Below are 21,706 nucleotides of genomic sequence, written 5' to 3'. Positions count from 1 at the left end.
GACATTTTAGTAGGCCCAAAATGGTGAAGCAGCAATTTCATACTGTCATAAAACAGTCATAAAAACAAAAAGGGTATGATACACCATAAATTTCAAATTTCATATACCACTAGAGCTAGGGGAAAAAAGCAAAGCTTGTCGTATTTTTAACCAACAGGTTAAAAATCCATATTCAATAGAGAGATAGATCAATATTTTTTCTTCAAATTGTTAAACTAAAATGATATGAATCTTTTATTACTTCTTATAAAAACCTTTAAGGGATTTTGTAACAGAAATATACAACCAGTTATGTTTACTGTAATAAAACTAATAGGAAGATAATATTTTATGTTTTAAGAAAGTCTTGGCTCATATAATCAAAATACTCTAAATGTACCTATTGCTATAAATAAAAGTCATCACCTCTTCTTCTGGCTCATTTACTTCACTTTCATTTCCAGACTGTTCTTCTGTTTCAGCTCCCCCTTCTTCTTCTTCTTCATCTTCTTCAAGATTTTCTCCTTCTGTCACAGAATCTTTTGAGTCTTTGTCATTTACTAGGCCTTGAAATGAGAAGAAAATGGAAAAAATGCATTAAAAATATAAAGGCCAAGTTTCTATATTCATAACACCTCTTTTAAAAATACGTATTGAGATAATTCAACAGTCATTTCTTCAAAACAATGGTAAAAGATCAGAATTATACTGTGAGAAAAAATTTTTAAACTACATGTTTAGATCAACATTTTAACAAAGGAGCACTGATATATTTCTAAGCATTAGCAAAGAGGAAAACAATACGTAAGTGTGCAAGTTTTTTTTTTTCTTTTTCTTAGCACTTCAAACAGGTTATATCCTGTTTAATCCTACTCTCGGACGATCAAAGGCCAAATGTAGCCATAGATAAGATTCTATCTCAGATACATAGGAAATAGATCTGGTGATACTCTATGAAATGATATTTCAAGAATCTCTAAAACCTCAAAGGTATAAGTATAAAACCATGTCACTTTATGGAGAACACACATTTGGCTATCAATCACAATGTCCTCAGATCAAGACAGGGAAGGAGCACATCTAAAAAAATTCTATCGTAAACAAATTTGGGATTAACGTGGGCTTTATTTAAATTATTTGTTAAATGTGAGTAACAATACCGATGTTACTCTGGCAAATAAGAAGTATTCAATAAAAACACCAATTCTCCTGTGCCCTCTCTTATTTGGTTATGTCAAGCTTAATGTATTAATCATCAATGTACCTGTGTTCTTTATATAAATGACAATAACTTGGCATAGGAATAATTCTTTTAATTTCAGTTATTTCTCATCATTTAAGTGTTTTTTTTTAAGACAGGCTCTTACTTACTACATAGTTCAGACTGGCCTTGAACTCACTACATAGCCAGCCTAGGCTGGCCTCAAACTCAATGGGTTCCTATTCTCAGCCTCCCAAGCACCAGGATCAGAGGTGTGTGCCACCATGCCTGGCTTCACTGTATGAAAAATTTAAATACTCAAATCTGTCATTTTTGTATGTTTTTTCTATCATTAAAAACTGGGGAACATTAACACTTCTTCCCATATTTGACAAATAACTGGATCTATTTTTAACTTTTTTTTTTTTTTGGTACAGAGGATCAAACTCGGGACTTTGCACTTGTGAGGCAGGCGCTGGAACTACTGAGCTAAATCCCCAGCCCTATTTTTAACCTTTTAAACACTTAACTCTTTGGGCCAGGGATTTAGCTCAGTGGTTCTGGCGCCTGCCTCACAAGCGTAAGGTCCCGAGTTCGATCTCCGATACCCAAAAAAACCCAAACACTTAACTCTTTTATCCATTTGGTTCACCTGTTGTCTTTATTTTATTTTTAATACTCCTAGGTTCATCATATACTAAATTGTCTTATTTTTAACTGGAATCATCTCTAGTTTTAATTCTGCTCTACTGAATTTATTTCCAATCTATAAAATATATTCATTTGCTTTAAAATGTAATTTATTTGTATGGCTTTTTTTCATTTTTACTTCTTTCCTTATAATTACAAAATATACATTATATATTTGGATCCTCTAAACCAGAATTAAACAATATTGCCCATTATCACTTTGGTTTTGTTCTTAAATTTAAAGAAAATGCCTTATAGTAAAAGTTTTCTGAGGAAACAAGAGGTACACTTAAATAACACAAGAATGTTATTTATAGTAACACAAAATTGGAAAAGAACCCAAGTGTGAAACAAAAGGATTAAATTATGGCACATTCAAAGGAATATACACTATTTGAAAGTAGATTTTAAAAAATCCCAGAAAAAAATTCATAATAGCAAATCCAGTTATAAAACTACAAACACACACAAAAAATTTTAAAAAGGGCTAGGGATTTAGCTCAACGGTTTTGCTGCCTGCTGCGCAAGCACAAGGACCCGAGTTCAATCCCCGGTACCAAAAAAGAAAAAAAATTTTAAAAAGAATATACATCAAAACATTAACATATGATTATCTTTCTATATCTTTTCCTGGTATTTTAAAAATTACCAAATGAATTATTACTTATAATATTAAGAGTGATTTAAAAATATAAAGAAATGCTCTTAGTGTTTTTTTCCATTAACTATGCTATTAGCATTGGATACCACAGAATTAAAATGATACAATAAATTTGCAGGAGCTTGAAAAAAAAACTACCACCAAAGGTAAATACTACATTCTCTTATGATATATTACAGAAAATTAACCTAATTTCTGCTTATATACATGTTCTTTCTAATATTTAGACTCTAAAACCAGAGGAAAAGGGAGATGACATGGGAGTACACTGAGTGTAGTTGCTACTACCTCTAGAATTTCATTTATAAATGGTGATCTATATTTCTCTCTAGACTCCTCAAAAGCCTGATGTCCTTTAATACTTTGATCTACAAAAGACAAAACACAATTGTTCTCTTTATCACCAATACCAAACTAGGTGCCACAATAATACTGACTCATGCCTTGATAGAGTATCATTCATGAAAGTTCTGAGGCAATAAGGCTATAACTTAACTTTATTTTTTTTTTGGTACTGGGGATCGAACTTGGGTCCTTGCGCTTGTGCAGCAGGCAGCGAAACCACTGAGCTAAATCCCTGGCCCTAACTTAACATTTATTAAGGCTATAACTGAACATTTTCAAGGAATACAAAGTGAAAGTAAGTTGATAAATAATAAATATTGTGTTTGAAATGATCACTTATTCAATTAGCAGTCTGAAAAAAAAATTATTTTGGGACAAGATGGGTTGAATAGCAGGAAAAAGAAAAAAAAAACAATCAGTAGCACAAAATGCAAAAATTATAGTCTCCAAAAGAGGATTTACCTTTGGAGAAAGAAATTCTATTAGTATCCAGATGTAAGTTTTTTTTAATTTTAAGGGTAAAAAATCATAAATGTGGCCAGACGTGGTGGCACAAGCCTATAATCCCAGCACTCAGGACACAGAGGCAGGAGGATTGACACAAGTTCAAGGCCAGCCTGGGCTACATAGTGAGTTCAGGGACAGCCTGAACTATAAAGCAAGATTCTGTCTCAAAAAACCAAAAAACAAATCATAAATGTCCTCACCATGAAGACTGGTTCTTTGGAAATGCAATGTAATAAATTTATAGTTAGTATAACTGGTGAAGGTAAAGATCCTTTAATGACAAACATGAATGTATGAAGTACTAACAGGAAATAAAACTGCTTAGTATTCTAAAAACATGTCACTTTGAAAGGACTACAGTAAAACATGCTAAGAGCTATCAGCAAGACTTGTACTGCTACATTTTGTACATGTTACCTCTGTTGATAGAGCTAATAGATTCTTACAGTCCCTAGGGGGAGCTGTTCATGTGCTAACTTTTCTCCCAGAAACATCTCAGGATATTGTGAGGTATATAAATAATGCTCTGGGGGCAATTCTGTCAATGAATAAGGTCTGAAATTCTGTAAGGTAGTTCCAAACTTCTAACAGGCACTACACTCTCTAACAGTCTCTATCCTGCACATTCTTAGGGAATAATGCCTGTTGAAAATCTAATCTGTAAAAGAGTTAGCTCAGTGGTGCCACCACCTGCCTCGCAAGCGCAAGGTCCCGAGTTTGATCCCCAGTACCAAAAAAAAAGACATTACAGTATTAGCAACCCAAGATTCTCTGCTGACAGGATTGTGTTTTTCCACCACTATCATTTGCTTCATATTCTGGATGACTGTTTTATTTCAATTTGAGATTACTTAATGAAATCAAGCACGCAACACAGGTCTTTACCTAATAGTATCATTTTAACATCCAACACAGAAAATAGAAATGTATACAAATATAAACTCTGACTGGTAACATTATAAAGCAAATTCTAGAAACCATCTACCCAAATCACCTTCATTTTCTCTGATTGCTTACCTAGTTTTATTAAGTATTCTTGTTCCAGTTCGTGTACCTGCCTGATGGATTCATCCAGAGAATTACAGAGTTTGATCTTTGGTCTTAGCAGTTCTAGTGTATCACTGATCATGTAATCTATATCAATAGGAAATGGATGGTCTTTTGTCCAAACCTCCAAACTTTTCTTCCACCAAACATAACGCTGGTAACAAATGAAAATAAATTTAGTAATAGGAAATTAATAACAAAATATTTAAAAATAGTAATTGTGATGTTACCTAGTTATAACTAAGCTGAAAAACTGTATGAGAAACTTGCCATTTTTATTACTAGTCAATAGCTAAGACCCCAACTCCAGCTAGTATTTCCCTCTATCTCTACAGTTTGTGAGCCACTTGGTGACTTTAAGTATCTTTTTATTGTAATTGTTTTTTGTTTTGAAGACAAGGAAAAATTATAAATAAAATACCACAAAATTTTCAGATACTCTGAAATGAAGGTAGAAACTCTACTCCTACATCCTAAAAAGGTTTATATAGTTTTAATAATTTTCATTACTTTCTTTAGGCTACCTGCTTTAAAATGTCAATTAAGTATCTGAAGGTAAGATTTTTGAAATACATAAAAATCAGTAATCATCAATAAGCATTTACTGAACATCTACTGTATATATGGCACTGTGTACGTATTTTCCCTCTTTCCTCCTAACCTGGTTCCTTCATTTTTTGTTCTAATTCCTAAATTTACATCAGCTGAAAATATAACCTAAGAACTTACTAGTATATGAACAAATGTGCCTCTTGGTGCTTCACTTTTCCACTCCAATTTGTGCTAGGTCCTAGATACTCAAATGTGTGAACCTTACCTGGGAGCTTGTTAGAAATTCTTAGACCTCAACCCTAGACTAAGTTATTCAAAATCTGTACCTTAGCAATGTTCCCAGGGAATATGGATGGACATTAAAATCAGAAGCACTATTCCAGGAGATTCTTCTACCTAGCTGTCTAAAACTTAACCCTACACTCTATGATCTAGGGGGAATATAATGATCTCATCTCCCAGGTCACAGCCCCTTTTGATGCCATTCCCTAGATATCTCTGCTACACTTTTTTTTGTCTATTAATCACTTTGGAAAATACTGTCTCTTTCTGATCATAGGTATTTTTGAGTTTCTCTTTTCTCTTAGCCTGGGACTGTAGAATCCAAATGAGGATTCCCTTCTGAAAGAGGTATTATGGATGCTGATAGATACAGCTGCCATTTTGTAGCAACACTCTGGTTTTAAACATAGTCATGAACTGAAGACAGTCCTTACATGCAACAGGGAAGCTGACCCTTAAATCTGCAAACTCCTTTCCCTATTTTTTGCTCAGAAACAATTCAGAAAATAAAGGAGTAAAAGTTGTCCTACATCACAAAGATATTTCTAAGAGAAAGTTAATGAAGTAATTCGCTATGTGTATTTATCCACATTTACTACCAGCCACTGTGTATGAATTTTTGATGGCTCATGTTATAATAATAAATCTACTTTATCAATGGGTGAAAAAAACATGCCATAATTGTGATTGACTCTTATGGTACTATTGGTATTTTATTTAGTAATATTTTAAGCACTTGACAGTAAGCTATTCACCCTAATCAATATTCATAAAAATGTATTTTATGAGAAATAGTGACTGGGCACCAACGAATCAAACCACAAGTTAATTTACTGGCTACAAATTTTATAGAAGTTGTAGGACTGTCCTTGTATTTGTACTGAATTTAATTTGTATTGTACTTGTTCCAAATCACAAGTTTATATAATTAACCAAAATTAAGATATAGGAAGCAGAATCCAAGACTTTACTAATAAATGAAAAACTACTTCTGTGTTACAAATAAAATATTTTCCCCAAAGTAAAAGGGTTTAAAAAATAATAAACTGAAACCTTTTAGAAATGAAAATTTTGGCCATAAACCAGAACACAGATGAAAGAAGAATGTTATTAAATGTATAAAAATCACAAATAATTCAATTAATAAATTACTGCATGAAATACTATAATCTATAACTCTATACCAAATCCCAAAGCTGTACCAAAATAATTCTCAACATCAAAGATCAATTATCCATCATAAAAGTTGCAAGCAATTATAATATTTACATAATAGAATTCTTCATAAAAATTTAAATCCTTAAAATCATCTTTTCATGAACAGAATCTAATTATGAACATGTTTTATATTAATATGACAGCATTTCTAACACATGCAATGCATTAAAACATGCCAGACTGCATATTCTGCTTAAATACCTGAAAATATACAAGGAAGCAATCAAGTTTTCGTTTACTGGAACCTCTGTCAAAGTACTGGCCACAGGTATCCAAAATAGTGCATACTAGTCTAATTCTGAAAAGATGCTCAGGAGGGTCCAGTGAACTTGGAGAGCCATCAGGGTTAACACCGAATGAAGTAAATGAATAGAGAGTTCTGAAAATAACAGCTGATTCCACCATTCGGTAATTATAAAGTTCCCCTAAGAACTTAGCACTGCTGATACGCCTCTGATTAAATTTAGGTTGATTGACCTAAAAAAAAAGCACACACATAGAGACAGATTTTCACTGAAGAGTAGTAATGTATTTGATAGGGTAAATTCTCCTCTCTACTTTATCAATATCAATTACTCAAGAACACTGAACAGAGAAACGATAGTGAATTTACTCTTTTCTACTTAATACACTCACTTCTGGGTATACTTTTACTTTCTAGGAAATGGATATCTTAGAAATGTTTTAATAGGGGCCAGGGATTTAGCTCAGTGGCACTGTGTCTGCCTTGAAAGCACAAGGTCTTGAGTTCGATTCCCAGTACCAAAATAAAAAGTTTTAATAAAAAGAACATGTTATACATTAAAACGAATTTGAAGCTATGATTAAATGAATTATTTCTAAAACAGTTAAAATGTCATTCTCCCTTTATCAGGCCCTCACAACCTAGTTTCTCTGCAACCTATGAATTAACCTATGAAATAAGTTTTACATTAAGAAAAAAGCACAGAAAATTCTTATGATTACCAACTTTTCTAATAAGTTTATAAATTCCTGTAACTTGAACCTCAACAGTAATCTAGAAATAAAAAAAATTTAGTATCTGCAAAAATAAGATTAATAGAGTTTCAGAAAATAAAAAAATACTTCAGTGCAAGCCTCAGACTAACAAATGACTAACCCCAAAGAGGTAGTAGTTAAGTGATACCACATGGGAAAGGGACAGTCCCTCAAACTAGGATTTTAAAGACTGTACTTCATTAATTCCAATGTGGTTACTTTAAAGAAAATCCTGTTACCTCCATTCCCAATCGAATATCTTCTAAAACTCCATCTACAACATGGATACCAACATCTTCTTGGTAGAGCACTAGTCCTGCTAAAAGGTTGGCTACACAATGAATACTATTGTATTTCACATTCCAGATGTTTATCATACAACAAATAACATAGTCTTTCACTTCTTGGTCCTGCCAGGGCAACTTTCGCATCTGTCTCAAAACCTGAATGAAGAGAATTTTGTTTAAATTATTAAAATAAGCACACAGTAGTCTGAACAAATAGGTGCTTTATTACTGTACAGAGATACAGAACTTTTAAATTGGGAAATACTTTGAAGAGCCTTATTGGCCTTCTTACTTTAAGTGATAGGAAAAATGGGATTTTCTAATTAGGACAAAATTTTCTCTTATTTTTGTACAGCTTTTCGTAATTTCCCCAAGTTTCCAGCCCTTCAATCAAGCTAACAGTATACAGACATATATTCATGTTACTGAAATACCCAAGGTTTATAAAAAATAATGTGTTTTCTTTTGTAAATTATTCCATATAAATAATCTTTAAAAAAAGATTTCCCAACAAATAAACCAATTCCAACAAATTTCCAACAAATACGTAAACCCAAGGTCGGTCAATTAGTTAAAAGATCATTTAAGATGGAGGACACTGCATCAAGACCAATGTTTCATAATCACCTGTTTCTTCATGTATAAAATGGGAGGTAACAAAAGTACTTATACAGTGATATCTGTTATCAACTCAATTGTTCCAACACACCAAGAAATTGGAGAAATTAACATATTTTTCCCATAAGAAATAATGGAAAACCAAATAACTGGTTCTGAGGCCCCAAAATTACACTTATAAATTCATTTTTCCAGGACTTTAACAAATTTCACAATTATTTTTCTTTAACTCTATGGTTCTCTTAAGTTTTCCTTTGAGCTTTACTGCTGGTATCACTAACTTTCTTTGGAGCCGTGGTTACAAAATTTTATGCAAATAAAGTGCAAAAAAAAAGTGCATAGTGATGAATGTTTTAATGCACTTACACAAGCACTATATGTTGTCTAAGCAAGAACAGTGCTTAGACTGAAGTGTCACCCCTTTCTATCTGTGGCAATATGCAACACGTGACTCACTCTCGGCCCATACAGGTTTTTAACTTGGATTTTCAGTTCAACTATCAAGCAAAGTTACCAACACCAGGCATATTTTTTTTTAAACTCTGCTGTTCAAGTAGTGGAAAATTTGAGCCTGGAGCCATTCAACAACCAAGGCATCAGGGTAATTCATAGGTTATAATAAGGATTAGGCAGGTAAGTACACAGGAAAGTATCTGGCACATTATGAAGATCCCACAGATATTAGCTTTACTATCTGAAAACTTCTATTAGTAACAAGATAATCAGCAGAGCTCTATCTATAATCAAATTCTTTCTACTTTTATTCTGAAAGAAAACAGATACTGAAAAACATTCTCATATCAAACACTATGTTCTCATATATCATTTTCACAGAAAATGTCAATCTCTCTGCTGCCTCATTAATATTCAATACTTTTCAAGACTTTAGCCAATGTAAAAATTGTTCACTTCTTAGTCTGAAGTACTGGGTATGGAACCCAGGCAAGTGCCCTACCATTAGCCACAACCCTAGCATTTTATAAATTTTATTTTGAGACAGGGTCTTGTTAGGTGCCCAGGTTGGCTTTAAACTTGCAATTCTTCTGCCTCAGCCTCTCAACTAGCTAGGATTACAGTCGTGTACCAGGAAGCTTGAAAGAAAACTGTGTTAAACAACTACAGTACTGCCTCTCGGGAAAATGGCTTCAATTTTCAAAGCTGTAATTGTTATTCCTTATTTACCCTAAAAAGAGAAAAAGTTTTGTATTGCATTGTATGTCAACTTATACAGTCAATCAGGAAATGTTCTGTTCAGTATCATAAAAGAGAAGTTTCCAACAAGGCAACTGTTATAATTAACAGGTCAGGGATTCTGAAACTTTTCTGGAAATTGATATCTGGTAAATATCTATAGGAAGCTACAGAGACTCTCCAGAAAAATACAGAGCTAGACATTCAAACTTAGGAAATTTCAGAAGGGTTATGGGCCTCACAGAGCCCACAAAAGGTTAAGAACCTCGGGGCTGGGGATTTAGCTCAATGGTTCCAGCACCTGCCTTGCAGGCGCAAAGTCCCGAGTTTGATCCCTGGTACCAAGAAAAAAAAAGGTTAAGAACCTCTATACTGAAGCTAAAGTATTTAATAGCAAATTTATTATAGAATACAAGACACAAAATATATGTTCTAAAAACTGCATATCATCTTGAGTCCCTTTTTAGGATGACCTATACAAAATCAATCATAATGGAACTTCTGGGATCCACCCATCTCTACTACAATTGATATAAGCAAAGCACTACCACAAATCTCAAGCTATTATCAGATGGTTTCATTAAGATTCACCTTTTCAGTAGTGACCTTAGAGAGATCCTTATACAAAAGTTTCCGGACATATTCCTGGAGGGGAGGACGTTTCTTTTTCACTGTCTTTTCAGCTGGAGGTGGGTTGCAGTAGTAATAAGCATTTTCCACCATTGTCACGTATCTTGCATCAAGATGCATTGCTTGTTTCTTTCTCATCATTTGCTCCTAAAATAAAATGTTCAAATTAAAACACTTCCATTCTAATAGTTCTTCATTCCTAACTTAATGTCTATTGTTGCTGATAGGATTTCCAAATACAGCTTAGTAAAACAAAACCAAAAAAAACCACTAGTCATTTCTAAGACTGTGAAGCAAATACTAATCATAAGAACATATTAGTCTACGACTGCTTGGCTTTAGGTCTTATCCAATAAAATACTCATAGAACTGTGCTACAAGTGTAACTTTATTTATAACTCTGACAGGTTGTATAACTCTAAGGAAAGCATGGCTCTGTGAGTGCCTGAAATTAAGGGCTAAGAATATAAATTAGGGTTAACTCTACCTCTAGCTGTTCCATGTACAATTGAGAATAAATTCTTTCTCAGAGCTTATGCCATCCAGTGTTGTACCAGATAAATCTGACAAGTCTCTATAGCCAAGAAAACTAAAAGCCCCCCAGGTCTTAAAATCTGTTTAAGCTTGTTTGGCATCAACTAAAGAGGGGTGCTGAAAAACACAGATGCGTTAAATCATCATCCTCTTGAGTTGATATACACCTCTGTACTATCGATAAGATCAGATAATCTTTTGTTATAAAGGACTAACTTGCAAATTATGGAATGTTTTGCAACCACTCTGGCCTCTACCCATTAGATGCTATTTGAGTACTGACCAGTTGAAGATTTTCAGATAATTCTTAAAATAGTATCATACCAAGTATAATGATTTAGATCTAAAATGTCCCCCAAAGTCTCATGTTTTCAGAGTTGGGGCTTTGGAAGATGAATTGATCATGGAAGTGACATATTCATCAGTGGATTACTCCATTCATGAATTTATAGCTGAATGTGCTGTTAGGAGGTGGGTTGTTAGGAGGTTGGAGGAGGTGGGTCATTGGGGCTGTGCCTTTAGAGGATACATCTCTTGCTTTGACTTTTGAAGATATATCTCTTCTTCCTGGAAGCCATGGATTTAGCAGCCTTTATCTACCAGGCCCTTCCACCATGGTGTTTCCGGTTTTTGCCTTGCAGGCAACTGACCATATGGCAAACCCTCTGAAACTGTGAGCCAAAATAAAACTCTCCCAGGCTGGGGATTTAGCTCAGTGGCACCACACCTGTCTTGCAAGCACAAGGTCCTGAGTTCGATCCCTGGTAACGCAAAAAAAAAAAAAAAAAAAAAGGCAAAATAAACCTCTCCTCTTAAGTTGTATATGTCAGGTATTTTATTCCAGTGATGGGACAGCTAACACACCAAGCATTAAGATTACTAAATTTGGGGTGGGATGGTAGCTCAGTAGTAGTGTCTGGCTAGCATGGACAAAGCAGTGGCTCAATCCCCAGTACTAGGGTTGAAAAGATTACTGAATTTACTGGGCCTTTCAAGAAAGCATTTTGCTTGGCACTTACAATGTGCTAAGAACTATGCCAGGTGTTGGAAACTCAATAATGAACAAGACAGATATTTTTCCTCCCTTTATAAAGTTTAATGGTCTGGTGTAAGAATAAACAAGTCAAAAAACAAATTAATAATCAAGAGAAAATTAGTTAGGGGTGGGCTAGGGAAGGCCTCTATGAAAAAGTGACCCTTAAGCTGGGACTTGAAGGACAACAAAAAGTTGAAAAACCACAAAAGGAATATCCACAGTAAAGGGGACATCAAAAGAGAATGTGATATGGTATAGGAACTAACATAAGGCAATGTGGTTCCAATATGGAGCAGCATAACACAGAAGAGGTAAGGAAGGTTAAGTAATGCAAAACATTATACTGAGAATTCTGGGTTTAAAGCATGTAGCGAAAAACCACTGATGAGCTTCAAGCAGGTGTCATGGACTAGTATGGTTGCAAATTTCAAGTTTTGAAAAGATCATTGTGTATATAAGCACAAGGAGGGCAGGACCTGTTTCTCTTTTACTATTGTTTACCTAGCCCCTAAAATGATGTTTGATAAACATATAATATTTAACAGTATATGAATGAGTGAATTTTTATAAACATATTCGATCTTTCTCATGACCTACTTTCCATACAAGTAGAACTACCATATACTGGGAAGAATTTTGCTATTTGTAAGTTCAAGTGCAGGTATACCAAGTTTCATAATTGCTTCTCTTGTCTCATAGTATATTAATTGTGCCTAAGCTCTGATACTGACATTGATGTATCCTAATTTGTAGATAAAATGTTTGTTAGGGTTTATATAAAAAATGGCCCACCCAGAGCCTCATGTGCTCAGAAGGTGACTGGATTATGGAGGCTTATAGCTGACCTGCAGTTAGGAGGTGAAGTCTGGTCAGAAGAGGCATCACTGGGGGCATGGCCTGGATGGATTTATCTATCTCTGACTCCTCCCACATCCTCTGTTTCCTGAACACTGTGACATGAACAGTTATTCCTCTGCTATGCCCCTCTGCTGTGCTGTTCTGCCTTGGAGCCACTAGATTATGGACTGAAACCTCTACCAACTGTGAGCCAAAAATCCTGTCCTCCTTAGAATTATGGGGGTTGGGTAATGTGTCCCAGAGAAGAGAAAAGTGACTAAGACAATGTTGACTCTTTCTAACACACAAGAAAACAGATCCACATTTAACAGGGCTGGAGATAATGATCACACCCTGTAAGTTCTTTGGAGAAAAATACAATACACTCTTTAGCTTATCATTTATACATATATAATATAGTTTTTAATTTAGATTAGTTTTAACCTGTTAAACTGGTTTAGAACCATTTTCCTCAACACATACACATCACACATATGCCCCAAACTAATTTTTCCATTAAGAATAATTCTGAATGCAAATTGGTTAAAGGTTGTCATGTATGTGTTCTCAAATGAATATGAATGCATTTTAGATTATTCCATAAACCTTAATGTGTTTCAAACCAAACTCAGCATCTGTTCCCTCCCCTACATTCCCTTATTGCTGGACTGCCACCACTACCCACTCATATGTCCATGTCAGAATTGTGGATCTTATCATAGGGCGTGTTCTTCCTCATCTCTTACAGCTCAGCAAGTCTTATGAGCTCTACTTCCTAATAATTTTTATACAGTTAATTATTATTCTCCACCCCCCATCCCTATGCCAATCCATCTCTTCACTGTTTTCTCCTTTAAAACAGCTTTTTGACTGTACCCCATGGACACTGGTACTCAGCTAACTCAGAGTTATCTCCTCCATACAAATCTTGTTTGTTTGTTTTTTTCTAGTACTGAGGATTGAATGAAGGGTCTTCATACAGAGCTACAGCTTCAGTCTTTTAAAAATTTTATTTTGAAATCTCACTAAATTGCTTAGGCTGGGCTTGAACTTGCAATCCTTCTGCCTCAACTTCCCAAAATGCTGGGATTCCAAGTGTGCACCACTAAGCTGGCAAAGATGTACAAACTCCTTCAAGTCAAAATGGAATAATCTAATAATATAAATCTGACCATATCTATCCTATCTGCTTAAAATCCTACAATAGCTATTCAATGCCATCAAGAAAAGTACTCAAGCTTCTTAGCATAGCAAACTTGACTGTCTATAATCTAGTTTTTGCCTACTTCTCCAGTCTTACCTGCAAGAGCTTTATTCAGATGATTTCTCTTCTCTGTCTATAAGACTCAGCTTAGGTCTCTAAAATATTACTTTTTCTATAAAACCCTTCCTGACATACCAAGATTAGATTAGGACTCTCTTTTACCTACAGCCACAATACTCTAGGCTTACTCATTTTATTATGCTGCATTTATAATAATTTATTTCAATTGTTTGTCTCCCTGCCTTTTAACACTGCAAACCATATGATGGAAGATGATCACTTTTATCCAAGGGTCTCGCAGAGAGGTTATACTCAATAAAATGATGTCTATAGGAAAGACCTTTCCTGATTTATTTAGTCTGGATTAAGTATCCCTCCATGAACTCACAATGCCTGCTACAGACCTCTACAACAGCATTTACAATGCCATGTTGGAAATGCACATTTAGTTCTTGCTTACTAGCTATGGATCACTTTGAGGACAGTGATTATATTTCAGTTCATTATATGATTCCTATCATCTAGCTATAACATCCCTAGAGAAGTGATTAGTGCTAGGGACAGGAAGAACCCCCAAACTATTATATGATAAATAAACACAATTCCTATTCAGAAGGTAAGAAAATCAACCATAATAGCTAGTTGTTTTTGCTATAAGGGTGGAAACAATCTACCAAGCCAAGAAAATTGGTCAGATAGGAAAGAATTTGGTTTTCAACAATGCTACGTTAATCTCTATCACAAGAATTCATAAATGTTTTCCCTAGCAAAAGATAAATATAAAAGGTTCAAATTATAATAAAACAGAGCCATTAAAAGTTAAGCTTTCCAGCCAGGTGTAGTGCTCTGGGAAACTGAAGCAGGAGAACTGCAAGTTTGAGTCCAGCCTGGGGAACTTGAGAGACTTAATAAGGTCTTGTCTCAAAATAAAAAATTGGGAGTTGGAGATGTAACTCACTGCAAAGGCCCTAGTTTCAATCCCCAGTACTGCAAAAAGAAAAGAAAAGGAAAAAAAAAAAAGTAAGCTTTCCTGGCATCAATATTACATGTTATCTTATCTAACCTCATCAGTCTGAGCCAAATGATAAAAAGTAGGGTTTTTTCCCCTTGTTACAATAAAATTTGAACTTATGATTGATTAATGTGATTTAAGCTTTAAGAGAATTTAGAAATCAATTCTATTTGATGACAATCACATTAGTATGTTTGCAAACAGATCAGAAATAAATTCATGTTTCTCCATTTAAAATATCAGCAGAGTATCCAGAGAAAATGACATAATCAAGACTTTCATAAAAACAACACTGATATAGCAATAGCCTATGCCAAGGAAGTCTAAACTGGAGCTCTCTTTTAACAGTAACACCAACATTTACCTTTCTGTCATACATACAGTCTCTTTATCCTCAGAAAGGCTGTAAGCAAATGTACGTAAATCACACAGTTGCACCACAAACTTGATGGCCTTTTCAACATACTAATTAGCTTAAGAAATAATTTTCCTTTTGGGCATGGTGGTGTGTGCCTGTAATACTAGACTTGGCAGGCTGACCCAGGATTGCTGTGAGTTCAAGGGCAGCCTGAGCTACATAGTGAGTTCGAGTCCAACCTGAACTACAAAGCAAGACTCTGTCTCAAAAAAAAAAAGAAATTATTTTCCCTAATTAAAATTTCAAGTTAATATTTTATGATTTTTTCCATTTTAAAATTTCATTTTTAAAATCTTTTAAGTTTACGTGACACATTAATGATGGCTTGAGATATAGCAAAAAACATTAAGATGGCTCTGACCTAATAGTATTAAGAGTAGCTGCTCATCTGTGCAAAGTTTTCTAGGTTGAACTTAATGCCCTTTTGTAATATTATGAACTCACTGGTGGCCAAGTAAGAAAAATTTCTATAGTTACTACATGTTTGGCTATTCTAGTTTAGGTAGAAATGCTTATATTCATATGGCAGAAGAAGATAACCAGTGATGGTCAATATTTTTAATCCCGGAAATAAATCAAGGACCTCTACTTCTTAACAGATCCTCAAGCCCTTACCAAAAGTACACTGGTCCTCAGGTGTGATTCTGGAGATCTAAAAAGAAACCGTCCACATGTCTCCAGTAGAGTACAAGCCATTTCAATATGATGATGAGAAAAGTCTGACAGAAGCATCTGGAATAATAAGAATGATGAAAAGCTACATAGGCAACACTTCAATCCTAGTAGGGAAAGAAAACAGTATATACTTCTCATGTACATAATAACGTATAAAAGGAAAAAAATCGAGTCTACTAAGCTTCACTACTGGACATCTTTGTATTCTATCATAAAATTTTTATTGAAAAATTTCAATATATTTAACATCTTTCTTTTCAAAAAGATATACAGAAACTAATGTGAAAGCACTTTCTATATTTATTGAGATGCTATGCCATACATGCAGATGATATTTTCTCAATGGCTTTTGGTTTTGGTATAGATAACATTTACTTAAATTCTGACTACAAAGTATTATTTACGCATTGAATAGAATTTATGAATATAACACATCACCATAATATTTTAGTATTTATTCTCAAAATCTTTTTCTATACAAAAACAAATTTAGACATCATTTACTAGCTTGGTTTTATTAGCTTAACATGAGTAATTTTTCCTTGTTCTTTTTTATCCTTCTCTGGTATGATTTACAAGGTACATAGTATAGCAAATATAAACTAGCTTAAAACTTGATTGCTTTACTGGGCACTAAAATTGCCTCTTTTCTCACTATTGTAAAAATGGTATGACAAAATACAGATAAATCTATGCAGACATTTATGACTAGTTCCTTAAAATGAATTCTTAGAAATAAAATTTTTATATCAAGAAATATACAGCCTTCCCATATATTTTTAAGAATTAGTACAAAGGAATATATTAATATATTTAAATAGTTTATAGTAATTCCTTTCAATTACAGCATTCAGAAAATTTCTACTATCTCTCTTACCATGCTGTCTGGAGTTTCTTTAAAAGTACTTTGTCATATACTAATCTCCTGAGATGATCCAAGAAAGTTCAGGAAACTTAATCCTTTGAATATTGATTTATTTACAATAACTTAGTATTTTAAACACTAAGAAATCATGCAGTAAAGATATTTAATTTTGTTAGTAATTCCAATCCTCTCAAAATTTGCTCAGACTTTATGGTTGATTTTGGTAAATGACCCATGTGCATTTGAAGAGACTAAGTTCTGTTGTTCCACATAGTGTGATTAGGTCAAGGTTGGTAAATGTGTTGACCAAATTCTGTCAGATTATACTTGTTTGCTGCTTCTTTTAGCTACTGAGAGGTTTTTTCAAATCCTTCACTATCCTGTGGATTCATTTATTTTTGCTTTATATATTTTGAAGCTACAGTATGTTACTGGGTATAAAATTCAAAGATAACATTTTTAAACTCTTCATCATTGTACCCTTTATTTTAAATAATGCTTTGGGTTTTAAAGTCTACTTTGAAAACAGTTTAGTGAAACTAACTTTATATGATAGCTAACTTTGTCAACGTGAGTAAGAAATGCCCAACTAAACTGGATCTGCAGTCTGGGTGTGGTTGAAGGGATTTACTGAAAACTGAAGACACATCCTGGGTATGAGTGGTACCAACTAACAGGCTTGTCGCCCGAATAGAATAAAAGGGAAACAAAGAAGGAAGGCTTGCTTCTGTTTCTTCAGAAGAGCGCCAGTCTTCACCTTCACCTTGAACGTTGTCCCCCAGCTTCCAGCACAGACCCTTTAGCCTTCCATTGCAGACCCTTCGGCCTCCTGATATGGACTTGCACAGGACACTACAGTGAGCTCCAGGCCTTTGACTGGATCCTCCAAGTCTTCAGTATGCATGCAGACAGACCTTTTGCATTCTTCCACTCTTGACTCTGGGTGGCCACTGTAAACCTATCTTGTAAATCCTTATATATTTGTGTATCTTACATTAAATGTTTCTCTAGTAAGCACTGATGATACAACGTAATTCCACATCTTTTTAATTTTTGTCTTCATGTTGTACATGGCACATAGTTGTTGTTTTAATCAAGTTTTATATTAAGGCTTTTATTTATGCATTTTGTCCATTTAAATTTCATCTAATACTGATATAGCAACATTTGTATCTACCATCTTACTGTTTTCTATTTTGATCATCTATTTAATATTCCTTTATTGTCTTTTTTTTGGTTTTATCAACTATTTCATTTTATCCACTAAGTATAACTCATTTACATTTTTTCTGTTAAAAAACATTTAGCACTAACCTTCAAACAATGGAGCGTATCATTTTTTGTAAACATCTTAAACTTAGTTAGTTCTCCAATAAAACGAACAGTTTTGTTCTTTGTTTCAATATTGATCTGGTCCTTTTTTCGCACCTACAAATAAAGAAAAAAAAGACATTGCTTAATGAACATTTTTAATCTCTGCGATAAGAACTGTTACTCTAGTATGTTTGAATTTGCCCCAAATATTTCAATAAATTGAGTATAATTTTGTGTTACATTCAAATTACTTTACGGAAGTCGAAAAATTTGCTCTGTGTAACACCAGTCCCAGGAAGTACTCTGCAAAACAGTTCTATGATCAAAAAAATCTGGGAAAACAAAGCATTTTTTTTTCAGGCTTAACAAGCCTCTTAAAAGAAACCTACTTAATTTATTTTAAATCAATACTACTCAAATTTTTTTGTCAACACAAGCCCCTTCTTTGGAAATTATAACCCCTATTAGTTAACAGCCCATTAAATTAGCATTGTAAGGAACATACTTAAGAAAACACTGTCTTAGCTGGGGATTTAGCTCAGTGGCACCGCACCTGCCTTACAAGTGCCAAGGTCCTGAGTTTGATTCCCAGTACAAAAAAAAAAAAAGAAAAGAAAATGCTGTCTTAAAAGTATGAATATCAGGAGCTCACGTAAGCAAAAAAGTTATTAAGTTTGCTGATATAATTACAAACTATACTGCATTTTTAATTATAAATTCACAATGAAACATCTAATATAGTCACTGGTTTTCTTTTTAATTACCAGTCAGTCACATGTCAAAGTTCAAATCTTTTGCACATTTAGGTCCTCTATTTATGGCACACATTTCAAGAAATATCAAAACCAACAAAATCCCAGTAAGTCAGTACAATATAAACAAACACATCAAGATAAACAGAATTAGATTTAACTTCAAAATTACACTTTCATCAGAAAAACAAAACTATTGTCCACAAATCTTCTATATGAATAACAATGACCATAATGTCATAGTACCTTTAGTTTACTCTTTCCTCATTTTTTTGAGGAATAATAGCCATTATTATTCTGATTAGTTAAAAGCAACAAAAACCAAACCCAAGACAAAAAAAATAAAAGGCCACAAAGCTATCAAATGACTTGACCAAGGATGGATATACTATGAGCCAAATCTTCCAACTGTAAAATTGAGAATTTTACTGCACTACTCCCACACATATGTGCTGGGATTCAAAAGAAAGTCTAATCTCACCAGCAGTTGAAGACTTAATGATAGTTATTTATGCAAAAACTAAACTTTTACATACTCAGTTAACATTTCAGTGGAATTTATGTTAATTTTTAAGGATCTACTTTCTATGGCAAGCAGAGGTAGGTGTTTAGACTTTTTATATTTTTAAATAAAACCATGCCTACTAAAAACTCAGAACTAGATGGTCACTGTAACTGAATTTATTCTAAAGCATCAACAAAACTGCATCAAGCAAAAATGAATAAAATCACAAAGATTCAACTTTATACAGAACTTTCATCATCTATACATACAAAATATCTTTGAGATTAGAGACAAACAAAATAGAATGAGATTCTCAGTTTTAATATTAAACAAAACAGGAAGGAGTAATCTTGACTTCTTCAGCCTTATAATTTAGAAAACAGCATAGCTTTTATAAATACATGTTTGTTATGTAGTCTGTGAACTCTGAGGATAGTGTATGGACTCTGTACCAATTTTGCTGGTTTTAAATTCAGCTCTATCACTTCATATAGGGGAATGGGAACTTCTATTCTTAAATTTTACTTCATTATCTTTCCATTTTCCACAAGGTACCAAATTTGGTACAACTGCAAATGTACATAATTTAAAAATAATATACCTATATTGGGGATATGTGCCCTGCTATTTTAACCAATAAAAAGGCTTGATCGGAAAGTTGAGGTTTTCTCCAAACACAAACCTTACCTTGCTTAATACTACTTACTATCTGGAGCACACTCCAGCAAAAGCTGGCCTGAAAAAAATCTTAACCACAAAGTTCATAACAAATTAACACTTACTGCAAGATGCAATTATAGATCACTGCTTGTTCTTTTGCTTTCCATGATACTTTCCCCCTTCCTCTGAATTCAAAGTACTCAGTCTGTAGTAATTCCCTTGCCAGTTAAACATGCAATTCTTTTAAGGGTTAAAATTTTATTTCCCTCCTGCTTTTGTATTTATGTCTCCTTTCCCTAACTATATCATGAGAGAACTCTGTGCTCTTCTCTGAATGCTCAACAATACTACTGATTTGTGCACAATGAGTGCAATAAAGCTTGTACTGAACATAGCAAACATTCCCTGATTTTATGTGTGCTCAAGCAACTGACTGTAATGCTAAATTTTGGAAACACAGTGTTCCCACTGGCTAACATAAACATTTAAAGTTCAAGTTTTTTCAAAGTGTACCAATGCTCATGTACAGTAACTTGTGGCAGGACCGTTTTATACCCTATCAAGCCTGTATTTGAAGATCTGTCACTTCCACAGGATGACTGGGCAATGAGGGCTTAAACTATGAACATGTAGTGTGCCCAGACTCCTCGTACTGAAAAGGAAAGGAAGGTGCCTACTGTCTGGTAATGACCCCCTGGTATTTGGTGGGGTGTTCTCTAAAGAACTTGCCTCTAGGTTTGATCCCTGAGTTCAATCCCCAGTACAAAAACAAAAACAAAAACAAAAAAAAAGAACTTGCCTCTATCCAAGGTAGAGATTTTCAAGACAAGAATCAATAGAACATGGGCAACAGTAGCATTCACTGAGGTTGCAGAATTTATGGAACCTTTTATGCTCTACACGTTTGGACCCTCAAAACCTACAGAGCCATACAATGGAGTACCACACCCCAACTCTTCATAGCCAATCCTGTTTCTTCTGGGACTACCAATGAGGATTCTGTCTGTCTTGACCTTGCAGAATGGTTTTAATTAACAAAAGCAAAAAGCACAGTACTTACAATGGGGGAACAGGAGCACTGGCTCCTCAACTAACGTGCAATTAGGACAATGCTGAGAATTGCAATGTTACATCAATTTCAAGTTTTGTTGAATAAATTTATATTAAAAAATTAAGAATTCTGTAAATTTTTTACTGTTATACAACTATCATATCTCAAAAATATGCTTACCAACAAAATAATTATGTTCTTAAACTAAAGAATCCCCACTCAACTTGAGTTTTTTTTGGTACGGGGATTAAACTCAGGACCTTCTGTTTATGAGGCAGATGCGGTGCTACTGAGCTAAATTCCTGGCACCTCAACTTGTTAAGAATATACATATTGGGCCAGGGATTTAGCTCAGTGGTTCCGGTGCCTGCCTCTCACAAGCGCAAGGTCTTGAGTTCTATCCCCAGTACAAAAAAAAAAAAAAAAGAATATACATATTACAGAAATAAACTTAAATACATACATGAAATCTGAAATCCCCCCTCAGCATGGAACAAAGATCCTCTGCTACATCAGACATGCAGGGATGCAATGTAGCAACCAATCTTGCATAAAATGGTAGCAAATCCAACCTGC

The 21,706-nt window shown here is 34.1% G+C and overlaps 1 protein-coding gene across 4 annotated transcripts in view; it reads right to left on the bottom strand.

The window, feature by feature from the left end:
• Positions 1-21,706, bottom strand: part of Upf2 (UPF2 regulator of nonsense mediated mRNA decay) — a 107,273-nt gene that overhangs the window by 29,782 nt on the left and 55,785 nt on the right. For all 4 annotated transcript variants that reach the window (XM_021266335.2, XM_013075808.3, XM_087181951.1 and 1 more), the window contains exons 9-16: positions 21,594-21,702; positions 18,163-18,276; positions 15,924-16,040; positions 10,169-10,354; positions 7,721-7,924; positions 6,684-6,959; positions 4,401-4,584; positions 406-545 (exon numbers count right to left, since the gene is read on the bottom strand). In XM_021266335.2, coding sequence (XP_021121994.1) covers positions 406-545; positions 4,401-4,584; positions 6,684-6,959; positions 7,721-7,924; positions 10,169-10,354; positions 15,924-16,040; positions 18,163-18,276; positions 21,594-21,702 — 1,330 coding nt within the window. The remainder of the gene's footprint in view (positions 1-405; positions 546-4,400; positions 4,585-6,683; positions 6,960-7,720; positions 7,925-10,168; positions 10,355-15,923; positions 16,041-18,162; positions 18,277-21,593; positions 21,703-21,706) is intronic.

The sequence above is a fragment of the Heterocephalus glaber genome, unplaced genomic scaffold, assembly GCF_053883595.1.
Source record: "Heterocephalus glaber isolate CG9 unplaced genomic scaffold, H.glaber_assembly_v1.0 deba00001472, whole genome shotgun sequence".
NCBI classification, from domain to species: Eukaryota; Metazoa; Chordata; class Mammalia; order Rodentia; family Bathyergidae; genus Heterocephalus; species Heterocephalus glaber.
The sequence above is the reverse complement of the archived record's forward strand: the minus strand, read 5'-3'. Positions and strand labels throughout refer to the sequence as shown.